The sequence below is a fragment of the Saccopteryx bilineata genome, chromosome 10, assembly GCF_036850765.1.
Source record: "Saccopteryx bilineata isolate mSacBil1 chromosome 10, mSacBil1_pri_phased_curated, whole genome shotgun sequence".
Taxonomy (NCBI): Eukaryota; Metazoa; Chordata; class Mammalia; order Chiroptera; family Emballonuridae; genus Saccopteryx; species Saccopteryx bilineata.
The window spans coordinates 26,671,180-26,686,206 of NC_089499.1; the positions used below are offsets into that span (position 1 = coordinate 26,671,180).

The window sequence follows — 15,027 nt, forward strand, 5'->3', positions numbered from 1 at the left end:
AAATACGAGAGCTATTTGGGACTGCTAAGGCAGAAATCACCCTGAGCATAAGTGAATTTGACTAAGATCACTGGGTCTATCATCTTTATAAAATGTCCTGGTGGTTAACTCTTTCATGTACTGGAACGAAATTTCTGGAGAATCCATGGATCAGTGGTTGAAAAACACTGAGAGGATTTGCAGTTTCTGATTCAAACCTTACTGCAAAGCTACAGTAATCAAGATTGTATGGTCCTGGCATAATGACAGACATATAAATCAATGAAATAAAATTGACAGTTAAAAAATAAACCTTTACATTTACGATCCATTCATTTTTCAACAAAGATGTCAAGCATAGTTAATGGGAAAAAAGATCTTTTCAGCAAATAGTACTGAGATAATTAGGTCTCCACAAGGAAATAACTGTAACTGAACTTCTATTTCACACCATATATAAAATAGATCAGCTAAAACAAAAATTCTCACAAGAAAAATATAGGAGAAAATCTTTAGAGTCTTGGATTAATTAGGCAACGGTTTCTTAGAAATCATACCAACCACACGGCAACAAAAGAAAAAAGAGATAAACTGGCCTTCATCAAAATGTAAAACTTCTGTACTTCAGGGTCACTACCAACTGAAAAAACTATCCCCAGAATAGGAGTAAATACTTGCAAATCACGTATCTGATACTTGTATCAAAAATAAAAAAATTACAACTCTATAATAAAAAGACAACTCGACTTAAAAATGGACAAAGGACTTGAACAGACATTTCTCCAAAGATGATATAAAAATGGTCAGTGAGCACATGAAATGATGGGAGTCATCACCGTTATGCATCATGGTGATGCAAATCAAAACCACAATGACATATTGCTTCACACACTAAGATGGCTAACATAAAAAAGACAGACAATTACAGCTGCCAAGGCTGTGGAGAAACCGGAATTCTCATACACTGATGGCAGGAAGGTATAATGGTGCAGCCACGTTGGGATATAATCTGGCAGTTCCCCAAAAGGTTCAACGAAGTTACATACTATAATATACGACCCAGCAATTCCACTCCTATAGCATTGAAATCAAATGCCCACATAAAACCTGTATACAAATGTTCACAGCAGCATTGTTCGTAACAGCCAAAGAGTGAAAACAACCCAAATGTCCATCAACTGATGAATGGGTAAAATGTAGTATATCCGTACAACAGAATGCCATCGAGATGAAAAGAAATGAAACACTGATGATGCATGTAACAACAAGGGTGAACCATGAAAACATGCTTCATGAAATTGGCAAGTCACAAAAGACCACATATTGTATGATTTCATTTATACAAAATGTCCAGAATCCGCGAATCCACAGAGACAGGAAGTAGACAGCACTTGCCTGGGGCTGGGGGGTGGAAGAGTTGGGAGGAAACGAGAAAGTGGCGACTGCTCAAAGGTAGGGGGTAATAAACATGTTGTTAAACTGATTGTAATGGTCACACAACTCTGTGAATATACTAAAAGCCACTGAATTTCATATTTTATATCTCCAAAAGCTGTTACAATTTTTTAAAAAAGTAAAGCAAAGCCTGTGGTTCAATGAATGTAAATCATTGAAACATAGCAACAAAAAGTGAAAACTGCTAGTAAAACTGAACTACATCCTCTATTCTTAGTGTTTCCTCCTTTTACTTGCTCAATTACTAAGTCAAAAATCAAAACCCAAATGTATCATTTTGCTGTTATCTGTACTTTCAAAATATAGTAAGAATCTGTCCCACTCCCATGCTCATAAAGCTAATACAAACTTGGACAACTCAGATCATCCCAGCATTTGAATTTAGCTTCTTTGCAATACAGAAGAAGAACTTCTCTTTTAAACAATATTTTAAATTTTAATTTGGCAACTTTACTAGCAAGCTGCCAGTTTAGCACTAGCATCAAGGACTTATCAACAAACACACTGACTAGCACACAGATTTAAGATCGGTGCTTTTGATAACCTGTAAGGAATGCTAAAAGTCACAATATAGTCATCTACAAGGGGCAGCAATTCTGCCTGTTAGAGCTTTGTCTAGATACAGCATGAATTTGACCCCCTCTATCCAGCTAAGCTGGTGTGCAAGGCACTGAGGTAGTAAGCCATGGTAACCAGCAGCCCAGTACCTCCAACTCAGCGTGTGGTATGAAAAGATTTCTGAATCTGCAGAGACTTCAAAATAGAGCCCTTGCAAATTATATGCATCAATTATGTTATCCATGGAACAAGCTGAGGCCAAGCAAACAAACTCTACTATTTATAGGAAATACTCAAGTATGTAACCAAACTTCACCAAAGGCATGTTTAATTTTCTATGTATATGGCCCTATAGATCCTATGATTTCGTGAACAGAAACTTTTTTCTTAGATGTATATAAAGTTTGGTTTTTAAACATTAACTCTCATATCGTCATTTTAAAAAAAGACAATTTAACTCAGCTTTTGTTGCATTTTTACCTCAAGGATAACAAATAAGTGAAAAAGAAACAAAGATGTGCATGCACCTGCTTCATATAAGAAGGAATAAATCCAACCTAATATCAAAGTATTCTGTAGCTACTCTTTTAAAAAATATTTAGGGTCATTCAAAACCTGGAAAAAAATTAAGCAATACTACAGTAGAGTAACAGTAGAGTAACTTCCTCTAAAAATGCCTTAGGTAAACTTATCTACCTACAATAAGTGATGTAATTCAGGGAGACTTTATGTCCACAAGTTCAATGACAGACTTGCAGAATACTTAAAACACATGCTAGTTAGTTCCTTCAATATGATCCCAAGAATTGCTTCACTGTATGTCATGTAAGAGATGTACCAAGATTTAGAATTCCGATCTCTAACCTGACATACACACAAACTAGATTGTACTGGTCTGTTCAGATTCCAGGAAGTAATAGTAGACCACAATCTAAGTGGAATGCGACACCCACCCACACCCACAGGGACAATAGATAGAAATCCTTCACTCCAAATGCCTAACCAGGTAAACCCACAGATGTTCCCTCCCATGATCTCTATCTGTCACAGAGAGCTTGCACTTACCCAGGCCACCACAAGGAAGGGTTTTGAGAGGCACGGGTTACTGTGAAAGGTAACACACAAAGGCAGTACTAGGGGAATGACATTTGACTCCTTCAATTAGGCAGATAGCTTTAATTTAGTAGACTTCTAGAAATTAATTCATCCTAGCCATTAGGACAAATGTGCAACCACCACAAACAAACAAACAAAAAAAATCAACCACAAAAGCACTGTTAAACTTTATTCCAAAAATAAGTCAAACTAAAATTATGCTCTACTTCCCTTTCTGAAGAGAGTAACCACATCCTTACTGAAATAGAGAAAGGCAATTTTATGTTAAATCACAATCAAGTATTTGGCATCAAACAACCCAAAACACATAGTAATCCACTTAACAAACACACTGACACACTGAACACCTATAATAAGTAGCACAGCTCATCAAGGACGTAGACCCAACCACCGTTTCCCACTCAGCAACAGCCGACAGGACCCTTTGCTTGCCAAAGGGGAGCACCACACACATGAAGGTGAGGTGGTGGGTAGGATCTTTTATCTCTGCCTGATCCTGTCCAATCAACTACTTTGGATCAGTAAAAAGAGCCAAAGCCACTGCACCATAGCCTTCAGCCTCGATTCTATAGCAAACTCACTGGCAATCCAATCTTCATACCATTAAATGGATTTCCTTGCAAATTCCCTAAGCAAACGAATTAATCAAAGTAGGTACAAGTATACCTCATTTTATGGGGCTTCACTTACTGGGCTTCACAGACATTGTGTTTTTTACAAACTGAAGGCCAGCCTTCCACCGGCAAAAAGATTACAACTTGCTTTATTGTGACACTCCCATTATTACAGTGGTCTGGAACCGAACATGCAACATCTTCAAGGTATGCCTGTACCTGTCTACAATGCTTTATGTCAACTGTATCTCAGTGAAACTGGGAGAAGGGAAAAATACAACAAAATAGCTATCTTTCCTAAAACTCTCTGAAGAGCCTATTATGTGTGGCATTACATTTTGAAATGCTTTATTTATAAAGAGCTTCCATAACCAGTAATAATATCATTAACTAAGGCTCAATGAAAGAGTAAATCTCGGCACTGGCCAAGGGCTCAATGGATAGATGTTGGCCCGGCATTTGGACGTCCCGGGTTTGATTTCCTGTCAGGGCACAAGAGAAGCGACCGTCTGCTTCTCTCCTCTCTTTCCTCCTTCTCTCCCTCCTCCCCTAACACAGCCAGTGGCTCGACTGGTTCGAGCATCAGTCCTGGGTACTGAGGATAGCTCGTTTAGTCTGAGTAATATATCATCCTCAGGAGCTAAAAATAGCTCCGTTGCGAGCATTGGCCCCAGATTAGGCTGTTGGGTGGATCCTGGTGGGCATGCTTGTGGAGTCTGTCTCACTATCTCCCCTCATGTTACTTAAAAAGAAAAGAAGAAAGAAAAAGTAAATCTCCAAATTTCAGATGACACAATAAACTTTTCTTTTTTACTTTAAATAGAACCATGGTTTAACTACTTTATTTAAATAACCATTGGTTTATAAGTCGAGGCTATATTAGGGTAATACATAAGAAAATAATATATCCAATAGCAAAGCAGCGGTTTAACCATCACATGATATTTTATGTGGATTCCATTTATCAAAAATAAGCCTTAAACAAGCATATTAAGACAAAGTAATTAGCTTATTTTGCCAGTCATCTCTTGTCAAAATTTAAGCAAGTATATTAAATTCATGTACTTACCAATAACCCACTGTTTGCAAAAAGGTTATAAAATGGTATATGTGGTAAAAAAAAAAAAGTTTATTAAAAAAGAAATAAAGAGTCAAACAATTAAAGCAAATACTATCCTAAGAAGTAGTGGGGATTTTAGGTTTACTTCAAACTGGAGTTCTGCAAATCAATCCATTTACACGAACTGGCCACCAAAGCCTAAACAACGATCTGTCATCTGAAACCACTGTGATGTAACACAGTCTTAAGTGTGACAAAAAGTGTTACTGTTACACTTTTACCTAACAAAGAAACATGTTCTATTTGAGTGAAACATTCTTTGAACATTATTCAAGTTTATATACCTTATATGACTCTCAGGTAAAGAACCATTTTAGATTCACCACCAACATAATAAACCTTATTAGAACTTTTCCTACACAAATTAGATGTCAACCAGCCAACTGTCAATAGAACCATCTGTAAAATTTTAATATCTGTAGTTGCAATCTTTACTTTCACATAAAAAATAAGATCAGTCAAGTCAGAAGTCAGACCTAACAGTAAATTCTACCTGCATTCAATATTGGAAACATTTCCCCATAATCTACCCTCTCACCTTCAATCCACAAGACTACCAATTTAAACTATAAAAACGCCATCCTGGCCTGATTCCAGCACTGACCTTAGATCAAAACAGAAAGAAATGTCTTAAAATAGCCGGCCACCCTCCAACTACTGCACCAGACTGCAGAGAAAGTCTAAAACCAGAAGTGATTTTTCTCCTCTTCTTCTATGTACCTGTATATCATTCATCATTTCCAGGTAGGTACTGTACTTCCTAGAAGTAAACTCTGACCAGAAAATGGATGCCATGTGGACATAAAGGAGAGAATCTTTTAAATTAAACATCATTGCCTCAAATCACCCATTCTTACTTAGTCACAATCAATGACTGTAAGAAATAGTGTAAACCAGGAAGAACAGTTTTATGTTTCGGCACTTTAAAAAAAAGCCAATTTTCAACAAGATAATAATTGAGTAATTATCAAACAGCAAATATTTTAGTTACACTATTTACTCTGTCATTAAAAAAATCATTTAAGGCCCCAACGCCATTTCTATTAAAAGATAATTGTATTTGTTACCCTATAATTTCATTATCTTATTGTTATTGCATAATTCTATTTTCGGCAACTCCACTGTACCACTACAAACACACTTACTCAATATTACATTTATGCACAGAATTAACCACCACTGTCTTCCACAGTCATTTAAATTCAATCCACAATAATGGCTTTACTAATAGACACAACAGTTGTACATCAGACTAACAGTTCAATTATAACTCCTGCAAAATATAAAGATACATAAAAATCCACAAGTACTTACCTACAGTTGGGGGGAGGATCCAACGTAATTTCTGCAAGTTCCTTCTGAATTCTTTAAAATAAAAACAAAGTTATGTTAAAATGTCTTCACTCACTTAACATGTCATTAAAATGTTATACTTCTACAAATACTTATTCTGCATAAATCATCCTATGCAATAACAAAGTAGGAATTTCTGCCACAGTTTTGGCAATACACCTACAAAGGATAACAAGGCTGGCCAGCATCAGTGCATGCAGCCTGTGGAAGCAGCAGCACTGTGACTGAATTCAAACTTCGTTAAACCGCTGAACTGGTAACACTAACCAAAATTTCTAGTTTATATTGGAAACTTTTGTCGCATTATTTGTGGATCACTCCAACTTCTGATTTGTACTAGAACATTCCTATGTAGGATGGAAAGATGATCGGCTTAAGCTGAATCTAAGCATCCTGATTCATCCAATCAATTGAAGAAATGATGATTGGGACCTCAGTCCACCTGAAACTCTCAAAGTACATGTGGTGCCTGGTGGGCAGTGGTGCAGTGGATAGAGCATCAACCTAGGACGCTGAGGCCCCAGGGTCAAAACCACAAGGTCGTCTGCTTGAGCCTGTGATCAACATGATCCCATGCTCCCCGGCTTGAAGCCCAAGGTTGCCTGCTTGAACCCAAGGTCACTGGCTCGGCTGGAGCGCCCCTCACTCCACCCTCATCAAGGCATGTATGCGAAGTTATCAATGAACAACTAAAGTGTCACAACTACAAGTTGATGCTTCTCATCTCTCTCACGTCCTATCTGTCTCTCACACTTAAAAAAAAATTTTTTTTAAATACACACACACACAATATATATATCATATATGGCCCCTAGGTTGAAATAGGTTGAGGCTTTCCAGTTTGACACTATTCTTTCTGCTAGAACTAGCCTATTGATATGTAAATAATCATTTTAATATCATTGCAGGAATTTCACACAAAGAAAACTTTTTTAAAAACCAGTCTTACGTTATTTTCAACTTTGATTTTGAATTGTACATAACTCCCTATATACATATACAAAGGCTAACAGTGCTACACTATTATTTTGTAAGACTATACTTAGCAAACTCTTAACTATCATTCATGCATTATTAAATGTAGACTTTGTTAAACAAAAAAAAAACAAAAACAAGTTCTCAAGAGCATTTCTTCTCCTTCGCTTTGGTTTTTAAATATGAGATTCACTTCTGCTGGATGCCTGTTGTCTGCTAATTACTGTGATAGTATATGAATGATAGTTGATTAAAGTACTTTAAAAAACAAAAGTATGAACAAACACATTTACTTTCTATTTCATTCTACATCTTTTTCAAGACAACAGCTAGAACTACTAAAACAGACAAGACCCCTCCTCCAGGAGGGGCAGCACCCCATTCCTGAAGGAACGCCATACTACTGATAAAATGTTCATTCCCCTGAGCCATGTGACTCAAGGTTGGAAGGCATTATAAAGTAGAACAAGACTAATAAATTTGAAGTAAAAAAACTTTCATTTTAATTCTGTCATGCCATTAATGGAGAGTTCTTAGGTAAAAAGACTGTTCCCTCTCTCTGCCTGCTTTCTGTCCTATAAATTAAGCTGTGAATTATTATAAATTTCATGATCCCTTTTATTTTTAAAACACAATTTCCTTCTCCTATGGGTTCTATGATATGTTTTTATGCACATAGAGCACATGTTGCCCACAATTAAATGAGAGAAGTCTCAAAGATCTGACATAGGAGAACAAACATCCTTTATGGAGTCCACACAAAAGTGTAAAACAGGCACTGTAATGGGTAAGTCCAGGATAAGGGTAGCAAACTGAGTACACATACATTCACCTCTCACTCCTTCAGGACCCCACCTGGTGGGAGAAGATACAGAAAGTGCAAAAAGGAATAATCAGCAAAAATAAGGGGGTGGTCACCAATAATGAGAAACTTCAATATATTTCTGGAAGACTAAGCGGTTGGTATAAATTAAACAGGTTCAGATGGCCAAGAGGGGGCTGCAGGGTGCATAAAGACACATCTTTCGAGGGAGAAACAAAAAACAAAAGACAACCAGAAATCTCAAAAGAAAAACACCTCTGTAAGAAAATCACAGGTCAAATATGAAGCTAACTAAAATATAAAAGAATTATAGTTAAGTAACAGATGTTAAAGAGAAAAAAGAGGTATTTGATAGATTGTCTAAATGCTATGACTCACTGAATAGACTAATCCTTGTAGGAAATCTAATTCTAACAGCCTGTTTGGTCTGACAGACAATTTAGTGGGTCTTTTATTAGAGATAAAGCGCAGAAGAATATATATAGTTGCACTAAAACTGAAATGTTACTAACCTTGAAGGTTTTAAATTATGTGAAGTAAAAGAAATCAGCTAGCCTGACCAGGTGGTGGCACAGTGGCTAGAGCGTCGGACTGGGATGCGGAAGGACCCAGGTTCGAGACCCCGAGGTCGCCAGCTTGAGCGCGGGCTCATCTGGCTTGAGCAAAGAGCCCGCCAGCTTGGACCCAAGGTCGCTGGCTCCAGCAGGGGGTTACTCAGTCTGCTGAAGGCCCACGGTCAAGGCACATGTGAGAAAGCAATCAATGAACAACTAAGAAGTCGCAACGAGAAACTGATGATTGATGCTTCTCATCTCTCTCTGTTCCTGTCTGTCTGTCCCTATCTCTGCCTCTGTAAAAAAAAAAAAAGAAAAGAAAAGAAAAGAAATCAGCTAAAAGTGGATGCAGGATAGGTATGAGTAAATAGAAAGAACAAAGGTATCGATAGCCCCATTTTACAAAGTAGGGAACCAAGAAATACTCTTGAAATTCAAAGGAATAAGATAGTGACTATTTTTGGCCTGACCTGTGGTGGCACAGTGGATAAAACACTGACCTGGAACACTGAGGTTGCCAATTCGAAACCCTGGGCTTGCCTGGTCAAGGCACATAAGGAAGCAACTATTGTAAGTTGATGCTTCCCGCTTCTCCCCTCTCTAAAAATAAATAAATAAATAATAATAATAATAATAATAATAATAATAAAGAAATAGTGACTATCTCTAATTTGGAGGAGGGAAAAGGAAGAGTAGGTACACAAGCTATATCCTCAAATTTCACAGGAAGGAGTCAAAAGATATTATTTATGTTAACAATTCAACAGATAGATGAGAGTATATTATTTAGAGTTCTGCAGAAAACCAATAGAAAGACTAAACTTTACAGCTAAAAAGTTTGTTTCACAGGAAAGAAATCGTGATAGGGAGGGTGTGTGGACAGAAAAGTATTGCTTTCCATTAAAAATGTCTCTGCAATGTTTCCTTTGTTACCAGAAACATGAATAATAACTTTTACAAATTGTTTTTAAACTAAGAGGAACCAAAGAACAGGCATTCAAAAGAGCATGCTTAAAATGTCAAAGAAAACTATTTTTAACATAAAAGGACTTCTTTGGCATTTTTCAAATAACTCATCTTGCTTTATGCTTACACTGTCCCTATTAGTTTAAAAAAAATTGATACATTATAATTTGTTGCCATAAAGTTCTATTATGGAAGTCAAACTCCTCCAGACTCTGTAATTCCAAATCTAATTATTCAATAACAAAGCAATTTATTGATAAACTTGACAACTCTTGAGTAATGAATCAATATATACCTAAAAATGGTTGTATTTCTCTTGACAAAAAAAGATTATACTAAGAATTGCTATTTAAATGGTTGCAAGATGTCCTGCTATTTTCAATGACAGCAATTCAGTTCCATCTCAAAAGTTGTCATCATACTATATATTAAGTTTCCCAGTCTTGACATGTGGGGTAAGAAAGGTAGCTATTTCAGGCACTGTCCCTTAGGGTGAGAAAAAATGAAAAAGTATCAATAATTCACACTTACAGTGTATCTTTCACATGATGATCTTAAGACTATTAAAAGTGAATTAAATAAATCTCACAGAATTCTCTAAGTATTACTGGTTTATCAGTCCCCCTTTAAAAAAAGGGAAACTAGAGCTAGTTATTATAAATGGCTAAGATAAAAGACAGGCAATTATCTTGCTAAATCAAACCAACAAGAAGACCTCTCTCTTATCAGAACTTTTAAGGCAAAATTATTTCTTTAAACATAAATTAACTAGACAATTGCCTAAGTTTCCAATTTCCACCAGGCAGTGCCACATCTATGATTATTATGATACAGAATTCGGCAACTACATATTATTTCTGAAATAAGTCAGCAGCAAAATACAGACTAAATTTCAGTGTAAGACTTCACCTAATATAACTATTCCAGGAATGGTAAGAGTACAGCCTGTGACTGTACTCTTTGCTAAAAGAAAAGGTGGGTGGTGGCGGGGAATAACAATTGTGATTCATTGAGACTTAACTGAAGAATACGGTAGCAATATTATACAAAATGGAGACGGAATGGAACACTCATTTTAACATCAACATACTGGATTAACAGTTCAGAAAAATGAAGCACTGTGCATGTAGTGACATATTTAAAACACACAAACACATATTTTAGGTTAAAGAAACTTCAATAACTCACTCCGCAACCAAGAAGAACATGAATATATAGACATGGAATTTTACAAAGATGTTTTCTTGGCAGTTAAAAAAGAAATCCCTTCATCCCACCTAGATGATTTTCTTGACATTCCCCTCCAGACTGCGTTCCTCAGTCACTGGAGAACCCCTATGCTAACCAATTCAATCAACTGATCAGAGCTTCCAAAATGCACTTATTCTCAAAAAAAAAAAAATCTTGTAATTAATTACTAAAATTTTTAAAAATCTGTGTAGCCTCTGAATTAACCCAGGAAACACAAAGCCATTGCAAACAATAAGTTTAATTCTGAGTAGTGATACAACAGAAGCCCTGTTATCCACAGGGGATACAGTCTAAGACCCTCAGTGGATGCCTGAAACCTCACATAGTTCTGAACTCTGTATGTACTAAGCTTTTCCCTATATTGTACATTTATACCTATGGTAAAATTTATAAATTAAGATAATTTCACAGGTAGACTCGTTCTTACCACAGATCTTAACCTCAGCACATAATTTTTTTCTTAAGTTGAAAACCTTCACCTTTTAACTTAAAGGATCACTTGATGGTTTCTCTTTGGCGTATCCTAATTGTCAGCGTCACTACTCGAGCACTGTGGACCATTATTAATTAGAACAAGGGTTCCTTGAACACAAGCACTGCAATACCAAGACTGCTGATCTGATCATCAATAGGCAGGAAGCGTACACAGCGCGGATATGCTTGACAAAAGGATGATTAATGTCCCGAATGGGTGTGAGATTTCATATACTACTCAGAACAGTGTGCAATTTAAATCGTGTGAACTATATATTTCTGAAAATTTTCATTTAATATTTTCGGACTTTGGTTGGCCATAAGTAACTGATAATGCAGAAAGCAGAAGGTAAGAGGGAACTACTGTATATATAGATGACCTCTGAACAGCACTGAGGTTAGGGTAACCACCTCACAGTCAAAAATCCATGTATAACTTTTTTTTCTTAGCAGGGGGAGAGATGAGAAGCATCAATCCTTCATTGTGGCACCTTAGTTGTTCACTGACTGCTTCTCCTATGTGCCTTGACAGGGGGCGGGGGGAGCTCCAGCTGAGTCAGTGACCTTTTGCTCAAGCCAGAGACCTCCGAGCTCAAGCCAGCAACATGGGGTCATGTCTAGGATCCCACACTCAAACCAGTGACCCCACGCTCAAGCTGGTGAGCCTCCACTCAATTTGGTAACCACCTCAGGGTTTTGAACCTGGGTCTTCTGGGTCCCAGGACAACTATCTATCCACTGTGCCAGCACCTGGTCAGGCTCCACATATAAATTTTGACTCTCCAAAAATGTAACTACCTTTCCTTGGTATCCGTAGGGGATGGGTTCCAGGACAATCTCATATATATCAAAACCTGCACAAGCTCAAGTCCCTATATCAAACGGCATAGATCAATGCATACAAATGGCCTTCCAGACCTGCGACTCCCAACTGTGGAGCAACAGCAGTCTAGGTATTCATTGAAAAAAAATCGGCATGTAAGTGGCCTCACGCAGTTCAAACCCATGCTATGAAAGGGTGTCTGTGATTCTAGGGGACCCACTGACCTTTTAAAACACTCTCAATTGATGACTGTGCACATTAACTGGAAGATGCACCCTGATGTCAGAAACATTAAAAAGTTTTTAAATGTACATTTAGAATTAAGAAAACACAGTAATTACAAAAGATTATCTACAATCTCATTCTCATATGGAAGACAAACTTAGATCAGCCCATATAATAAAAGTTCGCACTCGAATAGACTAAAATCCACCTTTTAACCTAACTAAAATTTAGAGTATAAAACCAAGTATCAGTCCTAGAATGTTATAATGTGTCCAATAAAATCACCATGTCCTTTCTGAACAAAGTTAATTTGGAATAAATGTGGTTTAATATTCACATTTACGGATGTGTCCACATGGGAAAGAAGCAGCACAATCAATTCAACGGAGAGCTCGAAACAGATGTTTACAGAATTGAGTAGCCGATAATACCATCAAAATTTCTCACTGCAGACACAGTCCAACTAACCAAACACTAGCAAATATAACAAGAGTAATAGACATGTTTCTACACCAGATGATTAATTTTACAAGTACAGTCCATTGCATGCAATTGAGCTCCTCTGTGCAAAGTACCTTTTTTGAATTACTATAATATATATATATATATAATTAGAGCACCTGAGTGTTTCTAGTTTAACAATAGTATTAAGTACTCAGAGGTTAATACCTCATTTTCCTAAAGTTTATTAATCGGACTTGAAAAATGTTATCATAGACCTTAACTGGCACAAAGTCTATAAATAACAGGATCAATGTGTGACACTTTACTATGTGACAAATAAATACCTTATCACATTCAGTCCTCAAAACAGCCCTGTGGCCCTGGCCAGTTGGATCAGTGGTAGAGCGTCGGCCTGGCGTGCAGGAGTCCTGGGTTCGATTCACGGCCAGGACACACAGGAGAAGCGCCCATCTGCTTCTCCACCCCTCCCTCTCTCCTTCCTCTCTGTCTCTCTCTTCCCTTCCCGCAGCCAAGGCTCCATTGGAGTAAAGTTGGCCCAGGCGCTGGGGATGGCTCTGTGGCCTCTGCCTCAGGCACTAGAATGGCTCTGGTTGCAACAAGAGCAACGCTCCAGATGGGCAGAGCACCGCCCCCTGGTGGGCGTGCCGGGTGGATCCCGGTCAGGAGCAAGCGGGCGGCTGTCTGACGGCCTCCCCGTTTCCAACTTCAGAAAAATACATAAAAAAAAAAAAAGCCCTGTGAAGATGGTACCATTATTACATCCATTTTATAGAAGAGAAAACTGAAGCTTAGAAATGTTAGATTATATAACTAAGGCCACAGGACTACTAAATGCTAGAACTTAGACTCAAACCCAGATCCTATCTCTAGAGTCCAAGTTCTGCATTGCTTCTGATTAACTATCTCTCATAAAATGATACTAATTGGAAAAAGATTTTACATTTGAATAAAAATTAGTTATCAATAATAAAAGGTAAATTAGAATTTTATTTTGAAATGAGCTCTAACTTTGAATCTTCTGAACAAACTGTACTTGTATCCAGATCCTAATATCCATGAAAGTTCCAATCCCTGTAATAAACTCAAAAATCTAAGGCAGGGGTCCCCAAACTTTTTACACAGGGGGCCAATTCACTGTCCCTCAGACCGTTGGAGGGCCGCCACATACAGTGCTCCTCTCACTGACCAGCAATGAAAGAGGTGCCCCCTTCTGGAAGTGCGGCGGGGGCCGGATAAATGGCCTCAGGGGGCCGCATGTGGCCTGCGGGCCGTAGTTTGGGGACGCCTGAAAGGCAACCAGTAAATAAATACTGTGACACTACTGCACGAGGCACTAGGGACATAGTGGTGAACTCTGAAGATGTAGGACGCTACCCCATGATTCCCAGTCTCTCTCATTGCTTAGAATGTAAGCAGACAGAGAGAAAATATAATAACTTCACTGTCAACTAAAATGGTAGAAGGGAAAAAAATTAAGCTTTTTCTTTTACTTAAAAAAATTAACAGCAAAGCAACATTTTTATATTTAAAACAAATGGTAAATGACTACACCCACTGTCACACAAAACCACTAGAGACCACCCACAGAAAGGTCATGAATCACAATTTGAAAATCCCAGATTCACAAGAATGAATTTGCCAATGGAAGGATTCTTTCGACGACAGGCGCATGCACTATCTCAAAATTGGGTCTAACCCCCTATTTAAAGGGGGCAGAGGGAGAACTATATAGGCTTGAATACATAATGTACATTTTGTACACATTGTAATAAAATAAAGCAAAAAATGATCCACGTACTTGAAAAAATTCACATATTCTTCACTTTCACACATTATACAGTTTACCCTCTTTCATAAGCATAATCTGGTCTTTGATACATCACCCAAGAAATATGACTTTGAGGTGCTTTACGGTGGTGCTGCCAGGGGGAGAGGCTGGGCCTCGCGAACACGGACAGGAGTCTTTGCTGAGCAGCAGTCACGGGCAAGCAGAGAATAGACCTGGCAGAAGCACTCTCGAGGGCCTACACTCCACAGACCTGGCCAGCCAGCCTCTCTCTTTTCTGAGAAGCTGAGGAGGGCCCATGAGAACCCTATTAGAAGCTGAGGACTGAATTAGAGATTCCTCATTCACACAGGGCCACAATATGTCCTGGAATATCTCTTATCCACCCATCCCCAAACTCCTTTCTTTCAACTAACTGTCACAACTCTCCATCCCACCTTTCAAATCTATTCTGACTTCACGCCCTGTTTTCCAGCAGTGGGCCATTCTG

General features: G+C 37.9%; 1 protein-coding gene across 1 annotated transcript in view; it reads right to left on the reverse strand.

The window, feature by feature from the left end:
* The window catches only part of UBE2E2 (ubiquitin conjugating enzyme E2 E2), a 315,548-nt gene that overhangs the window by 292,001 nt on the left and 8,520 nt on the right, over positions 1 to 15,027 (reverse strand). The window contains exon 3 of the mRNA XM_066245149.1: positions 6,157 to 6,207. Within this exon, the coding sequence (XP_066101246.1) occupies positions 6,157 to 6,207 (51 nt within the window). The remainder of the gene's footprint in view (positions 1 to 6,156; positions 6,208 to 15,027) is intronic.